At 41.3% G+C, this 17,184-nt stretch overlaps 1 protein-coding gene across 3 annotated transcripts in view; it reads left to right on the top strand.

The window, feature by feature from the left end:
* Positions 1 to 17,184, top strand: part of LOC307254599 (myosin IXB) — a 62,984-nt gene that overhangs the window by 19,653 nt on the left and 26,147 nt on the right. For all 3 annotated transcript variants that reach the window (XM_080033044.1, XM_080033043.1, XM_080033042.1), the window contains exons 2-4: positions 5,707 to 5,927; positions 6,402 to 6,621; positions 7,062 to 7,571. In XM_080033044.1, the coding sequence (XP_079889170.1) occupies positions 5,770 to 5,927; positions 6,402 to 6,621; positions 7,062 to 7,571 (888 nt within the window). In that variant the 5' untranslated portion in view covers positions 5,707 to 5,769. The remainder of the gene's footprint in view (positions 1 to 5,706; positions 5,928 to 6,401; positions 6,622 to 7,061; positions 7,572 to 17,184) is intronic.

Here is a 17,184-nt window from a genome sequence, read left to right as displayed (position 1 = left end):
CCTCTTGCCTTTTTCTTCTCCTTTTCCTCTACATTGTTTAACTATGACTTGAATCTTTTTATAATTGAAGTAGCCTCCAGACTCTTGTCCTATTGTCATTATTTATTCTTTAAACAGTTGACTTTGTTGTTATTTATTTTTGGAATTTGATCTTTGAATGATTGCTTTAGCATGAAAATTGACTTGCACGGCTGTAGGTTGACCGGGTCGACGATAAATAATAGGGGTTGCTGGTTCAATTCCCTTCTACCACTGTCTACTGTGGCTTTTCATTGAGCAAGACACTGAACCCAAAATTGCTACCAATGGGTTTGAATGGAGGGGAAAAACAGCAACAACATTGTCAACCGAATTAATGCAATGTCTTAGGTTCTCTTTATCACAACCGTGTTTTTTCTTTATACATTTTATAAAGCATTCTTGAGAGAGCCTAAGCTAAAATAATTTCATTACCAGCTGCTAAAGTAAATGCTCGCTGTGTATATTACAAATAAAAAAACCTGATTTTCTCAAATAATCAATTATCGCTTGCCTGGTCTATAAAATATCAGAAAACTGTGGAAAACATGCGAAAGGACGGGAGCGATCTCAAATTGTATTTGTTTTGTCAAGAAAAGTTTATTTAGATACTACATTTTTAACCATTTCGAAACCAAATTCCAAGGTGTAGTTGGCATAGCTAGCAGTTTTTTGAACGATAATGGACTCCCTCAGTTCAAATAAGAGTCTCCCGTGTCCCATCACTGCTGTGATTGTCATCTCCAGTTATGTCCACTATAGGTCAGGAGGACCTGCTTTAGCCCTGACTCGTCCAGACGTTGCACTGGAATGCTATGGAGTCAGTCACAAGTATCTTTGTGACACACAATGCTGACATCACAACTAGCTTTCTTTTGGTTAACCTCTCTGTGTACACGTGTGCATTTACAGTGTGAAGCATACAGCGAAGGACAGATGAAAAAGAGATTTCAATAAGAGAAATACAGAGTATTCCCAGCTGAAGTTTATTGACCCTTTATGTGTCACTGGTTCATTCACTTCCTGCTGGATCATAGAGTCAGCTGGTAGTGTCTCAGCACTGACTGGCTCCTGTGTTTATACAGTATATATATAGGTGTGTTTGTCTTGCGCAACATCTTGCTTAACACACTAACCCATTAGCAAGAAGATTGACTGTCTGTAGCACAGACTAAGAATGTAAAACTCAAGGCTTTTACACATCCTTGAGTGAGATCATAAACACTACAATAACTGACCATATAAAGGCAAAGTATTTCTTTTCTCTGTCTGTTAATTGGCACTCTAGACTTGCTATCACTCCTCCTCTTCCTTGTTCTTTGGGTGGAGCTTGTTGCTGCTTCTTTGAAGGTGGATGAAGAAGACTGAGAGGAATGGAGGGAAGGAGACCATCAGTGAGACCTATAGTTTGCTTCATTCACTTCTTCCTGTGACTCTCAAACAACAACCACTCTTACTGCTAACACGAGATTCAGTTACCATGAAGTTCGTGAAATGCTTGTTTTATGCAGCTATTTATAATTTTTCTTTTTTCTTTTTCTTTTGGCAGTGGGTTTATTGATTGCTCCTTATTCTCCCTGTATGTTATTTGTGAGTGACACACTGCTTTTCTTTGATTGTGTATACTATTTTCTTTTTAAAATGGCGCTTGTCAGAAATATACATTTTAAAATGGGGCATAACTCAGTAAACATATTCACTTCTTGTCTCTTAATTTTTCCTCTGTGGCATTTAATACGAGCGTAGCAGTCCAGACCACAGACATGTGTGGTCTGAGGAAATTAAATTTGTTTTATTTCAATAAGTGTTGTTGCTGGCTAAATACTCAAGTTCCATTTCTGGTTTGACATATCAATCTTAGTAACATTTCTGTGTGTAGGCCAGTATTTAAGAATTTTTCTGATGAATCTAGTGGGGCTCATTTACTTGAAGCCTTCTCTCCTTAACTGGATCATATGGGTTAAGTAGGATGAGGCTAGAGTGATTCCAATGAGGATGAGTGGTGCCGCCTTTTTATCAGAAAAAAGTCTGGTTTAAGGAGCTTGTTAGTTTGTTAATGCTTCTCCCTGCCCCACAGTAAGCAGCTAAATAGTCCCTCTCTACCCCCAGCCTTGTGCTATACTAGTGTCTTCCCATCAGCGGCACAGTAAGCAGCTAAAGTGCCAGGCTTAGCCTACGCACAGCAGACAACCCCGGGTCTTATCTGTGGAATGCTGGGCATCCTTGCGCAGGATCTCCTCCGCGGGGAGGAAGCTGTATTATCTCAAAGCCTCGGTCTCCTTTGATTATCCCCTGGGTCTGCTGTCTTTTCTTCCTCACTTTTAGATGTTTACCTTTCTCTCTCTCTCTCTCTCTCTCTCTCTCTCTCTCTCTCTCTCCCCCCTTAATTTTTTTTGTCCGTCACTACCTATTGTTCTCTCTCTACGTAGCCACACAAACTGTAGGTTTTAGACTTATCTTGAAACTAGTTGAGAGCAGATCGGGACTAAAAAGTGACACGATTTAAAGCAGACGGGGCCCATGATGAAGGATAATGATGATGCTGCATTGCTGTCTTTTGTGGTCTCTGCAGTTCTACATGCCTTGGCATTTTACAGGCTTGCATGGTTATGGGACTGTGGTCAGCTTGCCTGGCAAAGGCACAAGCTCATGACTCTCAAGTTGCTACATTTTCCTATTATTCCCTACTGTGCCTTAAATGATTCCAGTTGGCGTTGTCAAGATATTTTTGTGTTTGCACTTTTGTGTTTTTGATCTTTGTCCATATGCATGAACATCAGATTACAACATTAACAGATTACTAGCAGGCAGCAACTAGTTCCTTCAGAATATATAAACTGTTGGACAGGATTGTGTGTGTGAATAAATATTCTTTAATCAACTGAAGTTCCCATGATTAAATAGCAGAGGAAGAGACAAAACATTATCTTCATCACCATTACACAACTAAATATTTTTTATACATGATTGAAAAAAAGCTCTTGTCTAAAGCAATCATTTGTAAAAATAATTCTTAGTATATTTTCTCTCTGTATTATTCAGGATAACTCCTCAGAGACTCGTGGTTTTGGAAAGTTTCATTGAAAACAAAACTTATAATGGATCATTTTCTCTTTTGCCAATATCTTGCTTTAAACACTTAGATGAAATGGCTGTCAAAGCATGTGTGCTCGACCCAAGCCCCAACCTCAGCGATTTTTACCAGCATCCAATAAGGAAGTGACCTACAACTGTAGTAACCAGAAAGTGCCACTGGGGGTGGCGCCAAGACGAGCAGTTTTTCTTTGACTCACTTGTTAGTTAGGCCGTTTTCAAAGTCTTATTAAACCTATTTACAGCCTGGGCCACAAAACCATTTTATTCTGTATGTTTAGGTCATATCTCCATGACAACACTGACGGGGGGTGAATTTTTTTGGCCCACGCTAGTTTTTATTCTTTTGGAGGTTAAAATGTATTGGCGCGATCTCTTGAGTGACAGCTCTCCGCCCGTTGTCCCTCACTTTGCCTCGGAGGTATACGTCAGCTATCTCCCTCCCCCCGACGTGACGTCGATTCCCCTTTTCGGCAAGAGGAGTGAGGCGGAGTAAAAATCTCACAAGATGGCGATGCGCATAAACCAGGATTATTGGATGCTGTGTGAATAACTGAGGTCAGCCCGGATGCTACATCCATATTATTTACTATCTATGGCTCGACCTCATTGACTCCGGTTAGCTTTTATGGCATGGATTCCTGTCATGTGATTCATCAAAAAATGATTTGGTCATACCCCCTAACTTAGCTTATTGTGGATGAGTAGTTCATAAAAGAGCATTATGCATCGTCAAGACGGCCTCATCTCAGGAAATCAGTGATATCCGTAGTAAGGACTGAAAAAACTATGTTCTCTGTTAAAGGTCCCATATTATGCAAAATGCACTTTTTCAATGTTTTTTAACTGTCATGTCAAACTGTTCAAAGTACATACGGTTATTCATGTGAGGGTAAACATTGTGTTCGCACTCCGCAGTGTCTCTCTAGTATCACGTAATCACAACAGCGACGGTGGGAGGGCATAGACCGAGTAGGAGGGCGCTGCCAGACGGCAGGCTGCAGACACCAAAATAGTTAATCCTGAAATCAGAGGAAAATCAGGGTATAGAGGCTTGCTACAATAAATGATCTGAACGGGCTTTTCAGCAAACATCTAAAAAAATAAGTATTGGGGACTACTAAGACCATATAAAATTGACAGAAAAGTGCATAATATAGGAACTTTAATGGTCTGCTGCGCTGTGATGTTGTAAGACATTTTGTGACATTGCCAGACAAAGAAAATTGAGTTATCCAGGGATGAAGAGATGTTGTGGTGAAAAGTTACCTAACACTTTATCCTCCTGCCACCAAGTTCTATGCTCTTACGTCACGCCATCGATGTGTTGTCTGTGAGAGTGTATAATGTGCAGTCATTACACATCTTGTGGTTTACCCCCCAAGTGTAGCTACTCTTGTATTTGTGTCTTGGTTGCTATCGTTGAGCGGAAGGGTTCAATTTCTTTGCAGCATGTGCAGCTGTACCGGCAAAGTGTCTGGGGCAAAACTATTGACATGGTAACAATGCACTGCTGTAATATTAGAGTGATCGCTAACACTGATGCACACCTGAGTCTTGCGCCCAGGCTTCTATCCTTATTAGTGCATAGCAGTTTTGTTCTCTTTATTTTGTTGTAATGGATATGCAGCTTGATTTCGTTTTGACCTTCTCTGGCGACTCAGGTCTATTTTAGGACGCAAGGAGAAAAACCACAAAGTAAAGACCAGACCAGACATTCACTCCATTTAACCATTAGCTTTCTCTCAGTTGAAGAATATCATTGAATCAAAATATCTTGAGGTTTGCTGTAATTCCAAGTTTCTTTTTTCGCATATGTTCGTCACATTTTGTTTTGTTACCTTTCCCGTACTAGTTTTGATAAGTTAGTTAATTAGTATCACTTCAAACAAACACTAGAACCGCCACAGGGTCTATGACTTTAAAGTTGTGTTGTGTTGCATTCGCTACTGTTAAATATAGTCGAGATAAATCCTGATTTGCTAACTGTTCTCTAAAGAGTTTTCACATATTTTTATAATAATCCACTGATTACAAGAAGGAAGAAGTTTAGGCAGGGAAATAACTTAATGGGACACAGGCTTCACAAAAGATCTGTTGCTAATTTATAAGGACTTTATCCTATCAAAGCGCTACATTTTACTTAAATGGGCCTCTTTTCCAGGTAATCTAGGATATCGCTGTTGTTAGATTTATGTTAAAAATGTAAAACTCAGAAAGTAAAGGATGAGCTTCCCATGGAGTTTTTGTTTGAAATATTTTGTTTACATTTTTAAATGCTTGCTCAGAACGACAATGACTCATTGCTTAGGCTTTTAGACAGCTTTAGTGAGTTATATTGGAAACTGTTCCCTCTCTGGCCTATCTAAGTGTGCTTCTCCTGGCATTGCGCTGACTACTGCTGACTCTATTAGAATAGGAAGGTTTATCAGCGTGAGAATCAATCCTCTCTTTCATCATCAACAACAACAATGGTTTTTGAAGTGGTTTACTCATCTGTCAATTTCCTGAAATTCGCCGGCACCATTATCAGTGTGGATGTATGAAAGTGAAAAATGATTGCCACTGATTAATCACTTAATGTGTCATTTTCAGGTGATGCGTGGTGAGAGGGAAGCAGTGGGTGCGGCATGCTGAGGCCACTCCCCCTGGCTCACGATGAGTGTCAGAGATGGCGCTGCCACCATGGCAACGAACGCAGGCGGGGGAGGCGGGGGAGGTGGGCCAGCTAGCCCTAATGATAATGATGGCCGCTCCTACCTGCTCCAGATCTACACACGCTTGGCTGCACAGTCCACCACCTGCTGCAACCTTCGGTGGGTGGGCCACAGCAATAGTGACATCAATGGTTTATTTTTAGCTATGATGCTGTTGTTGAAATATATGTTTTATTTAATAAGCCAGCATTGGATTCTTAAGGTTTGGATCAAAGAGATATAGCCCCGTTTTGACTTCTGGCTTATAGAGTTCCCTAGCATTTTATATATGGAGAAAATTCTATCTGAGATTTCATGGAAAGCTAAGAAGTTTAAACAAATTTGGCAGCCTTTCCTTGGCTATATCTCAGTTCTGAAAGGACTTACTTGACACCTCAGATAACCTTTTATTTTCAGTTTGACATAGAAACCTGTATAGTAGAGTACGCCATGGTTATTGTTTATTTTATTTTACCTTTTATTTTTGTATTCCTTTTTCAGTGTTTTTTATGTGTGTATGTTCATACATTTTTTTTTATAAATCAATAAGCCAGCATTGATCAAACTTATTAATGACATTTATCTACTCATCAGAGTACAGAAGGATGCGACAGCAGCCTCCGTGATCTCGGACGCTGCCACTGCACTGGGGCTGGACCCTGGACGCATGTATGTGCTGGCTGAGGTGAAGGAATGTGGCGGGGAAGAGTGGGTGCTGGAGGCTGGAGACCTGCCAGCACAGAGGTTCCTGCTGTGGCCTCGGAAAGCCCAGGAGCAACACCCTCAGAGCCTGGGCTTTTACTTCTTACTACAGGTAAGACTTGGCAGCACACAGTTCACTTTGCAGTCAAAAGATGTGGATCGCTGAGAAAAAAGTCCTCCCACTGTCTGACTATTGCGCTGTGCTTCCCTCTGCTCTCTGTTCCTCTTTGTGGTCATTTTCAGTGAGAAACAAAAACAATAGTGTTCCTAGACTATAAAATCACCCACTGATGATGGAAAAATATATAACAAAAAAGGCAGATAAATGATGAGCCACTTTCAAAATGTTTTCCAATTTCATTTCCGCCCCTCTCATCACAATATGTAACAGGAGCAAAGGGGAGCCCAGTGCCATTAGGCCCTGACTCTAACGGTTTTTGACTGGTTTTAAGAAACATCCCAGAATGACTGTCTGTCTGACTCAGAAAGATCGTTTTCAGTAGGGGTTTTACGTTAATTTGAAAAAATATTCTTTTGATTTTTCTTACCCAGGAGAGGAACCGTGATGGCACTATCCATTATGTCCACCTCCCGCCTGTGTCCCGGGAGCAGGAGGCACGGCGGCTAGCTGCCAGGGGCTTCCTTCCCCCTCCACAGGACGACTTTGCAGATCTCTGTAACCTCCCTGCCCTCAATGAGGACAGCATATTAAACAACCTGCGCACACGCTTTCACAAGAAGAAGATCTACACCTACGCAGGCAGCATCCTCATCGCCATCAACCCCTTCAAATTCCTGCCCATCTACAACCCTAAGTACGTCAAGATGTACGAGAACCACCAGCTGGGTAAACTGGAACCTCATATCTTTGCCATCGCAGACGTGGCCTACTATGCCATGCTCAGGAAGAGGGTCAACCAGTGCATCGTCATCTCTGGGGAGAGTGGCTCTGGTAAGACCCAGAGTACCAACTTCCTGATCCACTGTCTGACCGCTCTCAGCCAAAAGGGCTACGCCAGTGGGGTGGAGAGGACCATACTGGGAGCTGGACCAGTACTGGAGGTAAGATGTGTTCAAGTTTCTTCCTAGCTTAGTGATCTGTCTTGTTTGGGGAATCAGATGAATGCTTGTTTAGAGAAGGGAGATGAGATGTCTGGGTGTCTGTTTCATACAGGGGAACAAAACCTGAAACAAAATTGAAAGATATTGTAGACTTTGTTGTTGAAAAAGTTTAGTTAAGAGTCTTGTTAGTACCACAGAAGCTCTGAGTGTCTAAACCTATCTGTTTAATCAGTCACATGGAAATCATTTCATAACACAAGTAACCTGTTAACCCATGCACTTATTTCCTGCTCTGGGTTTCAGTCAGTCGAGAAATGCATTGTTCTTTTGATTTGGTCATGTCCAACAAGTGACTCATCATGTAGCTGTGGCTTGACAAAAAAACCACACAGACAAAGGATACAAAATAAACTACAAGTTGTATTCAAATTATAGTTTTCGTGCGGTAATAATTATCTGTTGTTCATCGGTTATGAATTTTAAACATCCCATGGAGGTGTCAGAGGTATTTTTAGGCCACATTTTGTGCTCCTTTGCACTTCCATGCGTAGGCTGAGCTAATCAGGCATATGGTAGTCCGTGTGCATTGTAAATGACTTTTAACATAAAGGCTATGGTCTACCCAGAAAGAAGAAATGAAAAAGAGGATGGGAAGTTGCTGTATTTAACCCTTCATGTGGCCCGTTGTCTTTTGAAAATGTGGTGGGTATCTAGACAAGATGGGGCTGTTTGTTCTGTCTTTCTCAGCATTCTTTTGAGGAAACACTGATGTTACTGATTAGGTTGAAATGCTTACCTTGGTCTTTTGGGGTCACATATTGTGTTAAACCATGGGTCCCATTTTCGACCAAGAGCCCTTTCATTTGGAGCTGTTTCTGACCAAAAAGCTGGTATTTCTTTGTTGCCGTTTCGGTCAGGTGACTGGGCTCCTCTTCCTTTTTCCTGAATAATTAGATGCTTGTACTGACTTGCTCTCTGCAAAATCTGACAGGACACAATACACCAAACTGCATGACTTTGACTGCCTTTCAACCTGCAGTTTTTATTATTTGTGTGAGGCCAGCTGGTTGATGAAAATTGTGCACAGTATTCAGGCGTGGATCTGGACTGACAGTCTGTCCAACTGAGTCATATGGACCCGGAACAGTCAGTGTCTCCCTTGCTTAGTTTTCTGATTAACTAGAGCGAGTGACTGCCTCAGTAAGAAACAGGAAAAGAAAGTGCTAATCAAACAAACACACCACCACAATTGCATATCTTTCCTCACCCCTCACACAGCGGGATGTTTAGCTACAGTCGACTATAAAGAAGTAATGGTGAATAACTTTCCATGCTAACAAATTTAGAAAGGGATATTGTATTTGGTGTCACCAGTGAGCGGAGGCTTTAGTCTGTAAGGCCGCTCAGTGTATCTTTATGGTGCAGACATTTAAATAGCCAGGGCTCATAGAAAACTGCAGCACTCAGTGTTTGGTGTCTTTAGAGGCGCAAACAAATTCATGCAAACAAGTAGACATATATTAACTTCTATATTGTTTAACCAAAAATGGTTGCATCATGAAAGTTCCATTTTCACATTGTATTGAATTTAATCCCTGAGCTACCTGGCAAAGACTCAACTTCATTTTGTTTATTCTTGATCGCTGTAATGAGAAACAAGGCCTCCTGCACTTTCACATATAGAAGAATTTACCTCTGGTCAGACAAAAAGCTGGGTTACTATTGAGAAGTCATATTCAGCATCCACATCACTCCCACTCTCATGCTCTCGCTGAAGCAAAGGTGTATTGTCAGTGTTGTCTGATATTGTTGTATTTTCCAAACACTGTTGACAGTCAGACTGGCATGCAGTTCTAGCTCTGCTGAATTAACTATAATGTTGTCTGCCTGTGTGGGTTTGTATAGTGTACTGGGTGGCATGAAACTAAGTGTATGACCTTAGGTCATATTATGTTTGAGAGTCCTCCCGGTCAGCGACGTAATCTGGATGTATGTTTGTGATTTGAGATAGATGGACAGAACTGAGATAAAAAATAAGGCTGCAGAATAAAGATCATACTGGGGGGAAGCCCCCTATCTCTGCACAATCATGTGAACACCATGTAGATCAGGGGTGTCAAAGTCAAATGGACGGAGGGCCAAATAAAAAATTTAGCTACAAGCCGAGGGCCGGACTGTTCGAATGTTCATTGAAAAATTTTTAAATGACGCATATAGTCTAGTGAACCTAATTGAACCTACTGAAAACCTAACAAATATATTCCAATATGATCAGATAAATAAAGCAATATTTTCTTATGGCTCTGTCAGTAATCTTTAATTTTCAACAGACACAAAAGACAAATTTCCTTTATATAAAAATCCCCATAACATGAACATTAAATGAAAGAAACCGGTATTCAAGGCATCATCAGTAGCCTATATTTTCTATTTTAGCAAAAGTGGGCTAAATTTACTTCAAAGAAAAAAACAGTAATAGCAATTTTCTATCATCCACTCAACTGAAATATTTTTAAAATATAATTGGATTGAAATACAATAAAATAAAGTGCAAAAATCTATTAATCAAAAACAACACTTTGTTTAAGGAGAAGTAACATGCAGTGAAAACAAATATTAAACTTTAACTTTTAAACTTGAACTGAGTAAAAACTCTAAATATGTGATTGCACAGTAATGTTCACTTGTTTGAGGTTGAGGGTGATACTTGGTGGTGTCCCATCTTTTCCACAAGTTCATCAATGTTCGGGGTAAGGCTCTGAGCTGAGGAAATCCTCAGAATTGAGTGGAGGTGTTCAGCAGTAAGTCGACTTCTGTGTGATGTTTTGTTCAGGTTCATCAAAGAAAACAGTTGTTCACACAGGTATGTGCTGCCAAACATAGACAACGTTTGAGCAGCCTGGATGCGCAGCTGGGGCATTGTGTCGGGGAGGAAACGGGCGAACTCCGCAGCACCCACTGCCGCATATTTTGCCCTCAGTGCATCATTGCATTGGAGGTCAATCAACTCCATTTGGAGGTTTGGTGGTGAGCTTTCCACGTCAACAGCAAATGGGTTACCGAGCAGTTCCAACCTGCTTTTTTGTGCTTCAAAGTCAGCAAATCGGCGTCGAAAGTCAGCGGCAAGCATACCTATTTTATCAGCCAACTGTGCGCTCGGGAACGCACTGGTAGAGAGCTTCTCTTTCATGGTCTGGCAGCTGGGAAAGTGGCTCAAATTTTCTTTCCGCATCTGCGTCTCCCACAGAGTCAGTTTAATTTTACTGTGATGCTGACGACTGCTGTGCCAATAAATATTGAAATGAAGCAGCCTACTGCTCGGTGCGTCACCGTTGCATTGTGGGAAATGTAGTATTGGTGCGTGTAAAAGATCTGCGGGCTGCCGGCTTGCTGCGGTCTGCGGGCCGGTTCTAATAATAAATCAAGATCATCCCAGGGGCCGTAAAAAACCTTCTCGCGGGCCGGATGTGGCCCGCGGGCCTTGACTCTGACATATCTGATGTAGATGAACAGCAGAAATCCCAGTCCTCGAGTTTCAGTTTAATAGACCTCCCTAGTAAGGGGAACTAATTACTCTCAGCCCTGATCTTGAAGTAAATCTCCTACATATTTTTCAGTTTTATTTCGCAGGAGTGTGGCTAAAAATAGACCTTGAGCCAGAAAAGCTGTATGTGGAATGTGGTTTATGCAAAGTACAAAACGGCGCCGAAAAGTGAAAACCCTATGCTCTTTGAAAGTAGGTTTAGCTGAACACAGCATACTAAAGAACATAACAAAATGTATTGGCTCGAGCTTTAAAAGCAAGAATACACACAGGCCCAGTTACTTGCAGGCATGGTGTATCCATCCAAGATCGGTCACGTCTCTGTTGTCTCCAGACCCTCTGACTCAGCACCTCCCCTCACAGAAGAGCTGCTGCTTTCAGATGCATTTGAAATAAGTGCAGCGTTGGTCTCCTGATGTGTGTCAGACTGTCAGTGTTTGGTTCCGGACGGCGGATTGAGGGATGGGGAGACAGGGGGGAGGTGGAGAGATTTTTTCCCTCCATCAGCAGAGCGCCAGTCCCTTTGGCAGACACACTGCCACTCTGCTGTATACTTCTGAAATGATGTACCCTGCAGATTATCTCCACCTCTCCTCTTGTGGTTCCTTCCTGACAAGCTCCAGTCAAGGCTTTATATGTGGAGTGTAAGAATGCTATTTTTAGGGATGTTTACCAAAATGGACGAATTTATACTTTCACAAAGGGATTTTATTTGGTTCCTTTCTTTTTACGTCCGGAAAATGAATCAGGTTAAACTGGTGGAAACATTTGTGTGAGTTTATCCTCAAGCTATAGGGGAGGTCTCCAGACCCGAGTCACACATTTTGAGGAGATGAGGTCATCGGTTGTGGTGCTAGACCTTCTGGCTGTGTGCTGCTGTGTTGTTGGCAGATTGAATGGTCCCACACCTGAAACCATGTGGGTAAGCCTATGTCCTACTTAAGTTCATTGTAGCACTTCTTTCTATTCAATATTCTATTCTGTTCTATACATTTCCTTCTTTTGTTTTGAAAATAATGCAGGAAAAGGAGATTTAGTCCTTAATACTTACTTTAGTTCGACCAAATAAGGCTTCTTCCTGAAGTACACCTCACCAGTTCTAAATGAGTATTTTTTCTTGAGAACTAGTCCAACTGGTTGTTCTTCTGTTACGTGGTATCTCTGTTTTCATTTGCAAGGCCTTGAAGCCTGTTCATTCTTGATGTCAACAGGGCCCTTGTCTGTTGTAGAGAGTTGACTGATACTACATGAGTTATGTGTGTTTATTGCAGGGAAGTGTGCTTTAGGTATTGTTTTTTTTAATCCCAGGACTGTTATTCAAATGTTCCTTTGGGACCCAATAATGGCGTTACAGACCTGAAAAGGCTGCACAATTACACTCTTGGCAGCATTCATCTAAATAGCATTAATTTTATCATCAAAATAGTTTATTATCAGTCAAATTGTTTGTTTTGCGATTAAAGCTTGACTAAAACTGAAACAATACTCTGTTATACTTTTTTTTAATCATTCTCCCATCAAGTGATTGATGCTACTCAGTTAGTTTGTGAAATGAAAAACATCTCCAGACCAGTTATTGAGATAAATGATACCCTTTAAACTAGAGCCTAACCTCATAGTTGTAAGCAAGTCCCTTCAAGGTCCCCAGCCTCCTACATTGCTACTGTCTCAAAACTTCAGACAGGAAGTTCCTATTATCCGGAACCCTTTTTAACAGGAAGCAGCTACGGGAAGTAACGGCAGTGGTTCTCTCCACTGTTAGCTCAGGCCCTTGAGGGGTGTGGATGTACCAAAGTACTGTATTGTTGTGCAGGAAGTGCAGAAGAGTAGCTGGCCATTCTGTCTGCTGATCCATTGTTTATCTCTTAGTTATGGGTTGCACTCTTTATTCCTTGGCTACATTTGGTCAAGCTGGGTGGCATTGTGTATGAGTCTGGGAAAAGCTGACATTACTGAGTTTAAGTCACTGCATCATGCCACCCATGCCATTTATTACACATACACACACACACACACACACACACACACACACACACACACACACACACACAGTGTGTACAAAAGCCTTGTTGTAATCATACCATTCAGAATCATTTTGAAGAGTAGAATATGATGTTCTTTACAGCTTACATGTAGCAGACTGCTGCAGGCTCACTCGGGGTCTATTCATGGTACTGTGACCATACCACAAGCTAAGGTTTGATGTGGTACCCATCTAGACATGGGTGGAGCTGCTCGAAATTGCTCCAATCTGGTAAAACACCAGACCACAAGAGGAGCAAAACTGGTGCTTGAAAACTATTCCAACCTCTTACGTCTGGCATCTTCATTACTTGACCCTCTTGTATGTATGTAGTGGGCGGCAGTGGCGAAGTCGGTAGGGCGATCGCCTCTGGAGTGCAGGGTCGGAGGTTCGATCCCCCGTCTCCCCGCCACATGTCGAAGTGTCCCTGAGCAAGACACTGAACCCCAAATTGCTCCCGATGGTTCAGAGAGCGCCTTGCATGGCAGCTTCTACCATCGGTGTATGAGTGTGTGTATGAATGGGTGAATGTGGTAAGATATGTAAAGCGCTTTGGGGCTGAGAAAATCGGCTAGAAAGCGCTATATAAGTCAAGTCCATTTACCATTTTACCATTTATGTGTATGTATGTATGTATGTATGTATGTATGTATGTATGTATGTATGTATGTATGTATGTATGTATGTATGTATGTATGTATGTATGTATGTATGTATGTATGTATGTATGTATGTATGTATAATTTTGACCGGCTTATCAAATCAGCTTTGACAACTATCCAATTTCATACATTTTAAATAAGTGAAAAATGCCTTGAAGGTGGATTCAGCGATTCTGAAGAATGCAGGTTTTCAAAATCACTTTTTGTCAAAATCAGGGAATATCTCCATATGATCCGCGACCGCTACTACGCTACTAAGTACTGCCTTCGCTGAAAATACACAGCCTAGGCTCTGTAAACTGGTATGTCAACAAAGGAGACATAGAGGGCCCACCATTGCTAGTAACATGTCCGTTTACAGCCTGTACTAACACAGGATTTTTTTTTTCAGAGCACACACAGTACAGACAGGTAGCGTTTGGATTATGAGGAGATTTTCACTGATACAACAAGCACTCCAGAATCGCTGACTCCACCTTTAAGTCACATCAACTCATTTTCCCTTAACTTATGTGTCATTTTGTTCAAGAGAATAAATTAGGAGTTTAGAATGACTATTTGCTACTATTTGTGAATTCATGAAGTTGTTCAGTATAACTGCATTCATTGGAGCATTCACCATCATTAAATCAAAGTACCAGCCCCTCTGAGTGCTATTGATGACATTATTGTTCCCGAAATAATCAATTCTTTGTTTAAAAATGCCGTTGAGTAAAGCTCTGGGGCTTTCACTGCAGTTGGTAGGATATAGTGTTGGCTTCAAGCAAGGCCAAGCATAGATGAGGAACTGTGTAGAGACGTGGTTCCTTTCAATCACTGCCAACATCATGTGGTATCTGAAGCATTTTTTTTCCAAACAAACAGAGATTATTTTGTCACTAAGTAACATTTGTGTTTTGCCTTGACATTGCAGTTGCCAGTGACTAGAGAATTCCTTAACTTTGCTGCAGAGTTATCCCATTTAAAGGTGAAGTAAGCGATTTATTTATGTGAATATAAGTGTTAAATCGCTCTATATTCATACAGTGATCACTGATCACTTATATAGTGTGCGCGTTTCATAAAGCCGATCTCTGTCACTCGCTCTGCATGTAATTGGCAAATAAACTTTTCGGGGATCCCACTACTGATAACCAATCAGGAGAGAGAACGCAACAAACCGGCACCTGTCTCACGTGTGCACGTGCAGAGCGACAGATGGGTGAATGTGTATGCGCCTAGCAGGTAAAAATCCTTCCCAATGTCTGTTTTGATGGCTTTTATCCTACTTACGGATCTGAGATGATGCTAGCTAACTCGCTGCTTGAAGACCGCAGTGCATTAATGTGGTGACGTAGGGACGAGGGAGGGGACCGCTTACTGCAGTCACTGACAGGAAGTTAGCTAAACTGACCATTCACAATGGTGACAACTAATGGGGATCCAACAAACAATAAACAACAATAAACCATTCCGCTTACTGAACCTTTAACTTCTAATCGAAAATTCTACACTTTTGGGGCGCTCTTAGCTCAGTTGGTAGGGCGTCCCCCCTATGGGCCTCGGCCAGCAGCGGACCCGGGTTCGATTCCAGCCCGCGGTCGTTCTCTGCATGTCACTCCCCTCTCTGCCCCATTTCAACTCTGTCTCTACACTATCAATAAAGCATGAAAAATGCCAAAAAAAACTAAAAAAAAATATCTACACTTTTGAGTTGGGATTGAAGAACACAATGGACAAAGTTGTGGGTGTAAAGTGAGTAGTTGAGCAAGTCCAAGTTTGTGTAGTTTTTTGCATGAACGCCTGCCCGTTGCCCTTTTGAGAATGTGGCTAGAGTCTTTGTGGCGGTTGGACTATTTGGAGTCCTTTTTGTGAGCGTATCTATGCTGTAGTGAGGTGTCAGTGTCAAGGCCTTGGCAGCGCATGTGGAAACGTTTAACTGTAGCTCTTTTGAGCAGCTAGACTATAGAGCAGTGGTATTCACTATTTTTTTCAGGAGAGCCGCACTGACAGGACAAAGTCAGCAGGAGAGCCATTTTTGCCGCAAAGTATCAAAAGCTATAAATCCAGTCATACATAAGCATGCCTGCTTATTAATATGTAATTCTTGAACCAGTGTTTCCCACAGTATTTTGTGAAACTGAGGGAACCCAGTCCTAAGGGGGGTCCGGGGGCATGCTCCCCCGGAAGAAAATTTGGTACCTTTTAACCCAGAATGCATCAATCTGGTGCACTTTTGGAGGAAAATTAAGAGTTGTGTGACTGTGTACTATTATCTGGAATAATTTGGAGACACTGGGGTCACATAACATCAAAGCTATTGAATAATAAATTATTATCCTACTTTTTATTCAAATATTTGTTAAATTTTTTTTATGAATTACATATTATCAATCAAAATGGGTGTGTTCATATAATACCCCCCTGGAATAAATTTTTTTTACCTTTCAAAAGGTAAATGCATCAATCTGGTGCACTATGAGAGGAAAATTAAGAGGCTAATTCAACTGTGTCCTATGTGAGCTGTTTAGCAGCCTATTATTTTTCTGGAATAATTCAGAGACATTGGGAACCCTGCCTGATCAAAGTGAACATACAATATGCAGTTTAGCCAAAACACTTAATTTTCCTCGTTTGTGGAGCTTTTCATCTGTCCACCTGGTGCCCAACTGGTTCTGAATAGACATCTATCAATGTACCAGTAACCAGCATGAAATGTTGAAATCGCATCCAAGCTAGCATTGTTGCGGTACCGTGCGTGTGGTTGCCAGGTTGTTAAGTGTTCTCCAATTTAAATGTCCAACTTAGCGATATGAAACGAGATCTATTTTTTTGCAAATGATTTAATATATTCCAGGTTCGTGAGCATGCCTGTGATAGACGGTATGCATAACATATTTTTATTGACCGTGAGTTAGTTTTTTCCCCCACAGCCCAATCTATCCAAGAGCACATTCTCCCTTGTAATGCATGAAAACCGCAAATCTGGCAACCCCGCTGTCAGTCAGCGTACGGCTGAGCAAGTTTAAATATATTATTTTCTAGTATTTTTTCCACCTTGTAATGCCGTTGTTGACTTATTCTTTTATTACTTATTTGTATGAGAGCAGCCACGTTAGTTTAACAGGTTTGATGTTATAGATCTGCTTGTTTTTAATTGTTTTATGAAATATCTGTATTAACTGCATGATCATATCACAGTATTTTTTTATTGCCATACGAGCCGCACATAGAAGCTTGGCGAGCCGCGCTATGAGTAACGCTGCTATAGAGGATGCACCAATCCCTCAGCAATAAGGCTTACTACTGGCATTTCTACTGATTACAAAAGAGTTTCTCTCTTTTCTTCAACATTTGTTTTCAGTAAATGTGTTGAAATGAAACGAAAATGTGCTAAGACCTGCA

The sequence above is a fragment of the Ammodytes marinus genome (genome assembly GCF_949987685.1).
Source record: "Ammodytes marinus genome assembly, chromosome: 8".
NCBI lineage: Eukaryota > Metazoa > Chordata > Actinopteri > Uranoscopiformes > Ammodytidae > Ammodytes > Ammodytes marinus.
This window is presented reverse-complemented; position numbering and strand designations above follow the sequence as displayed.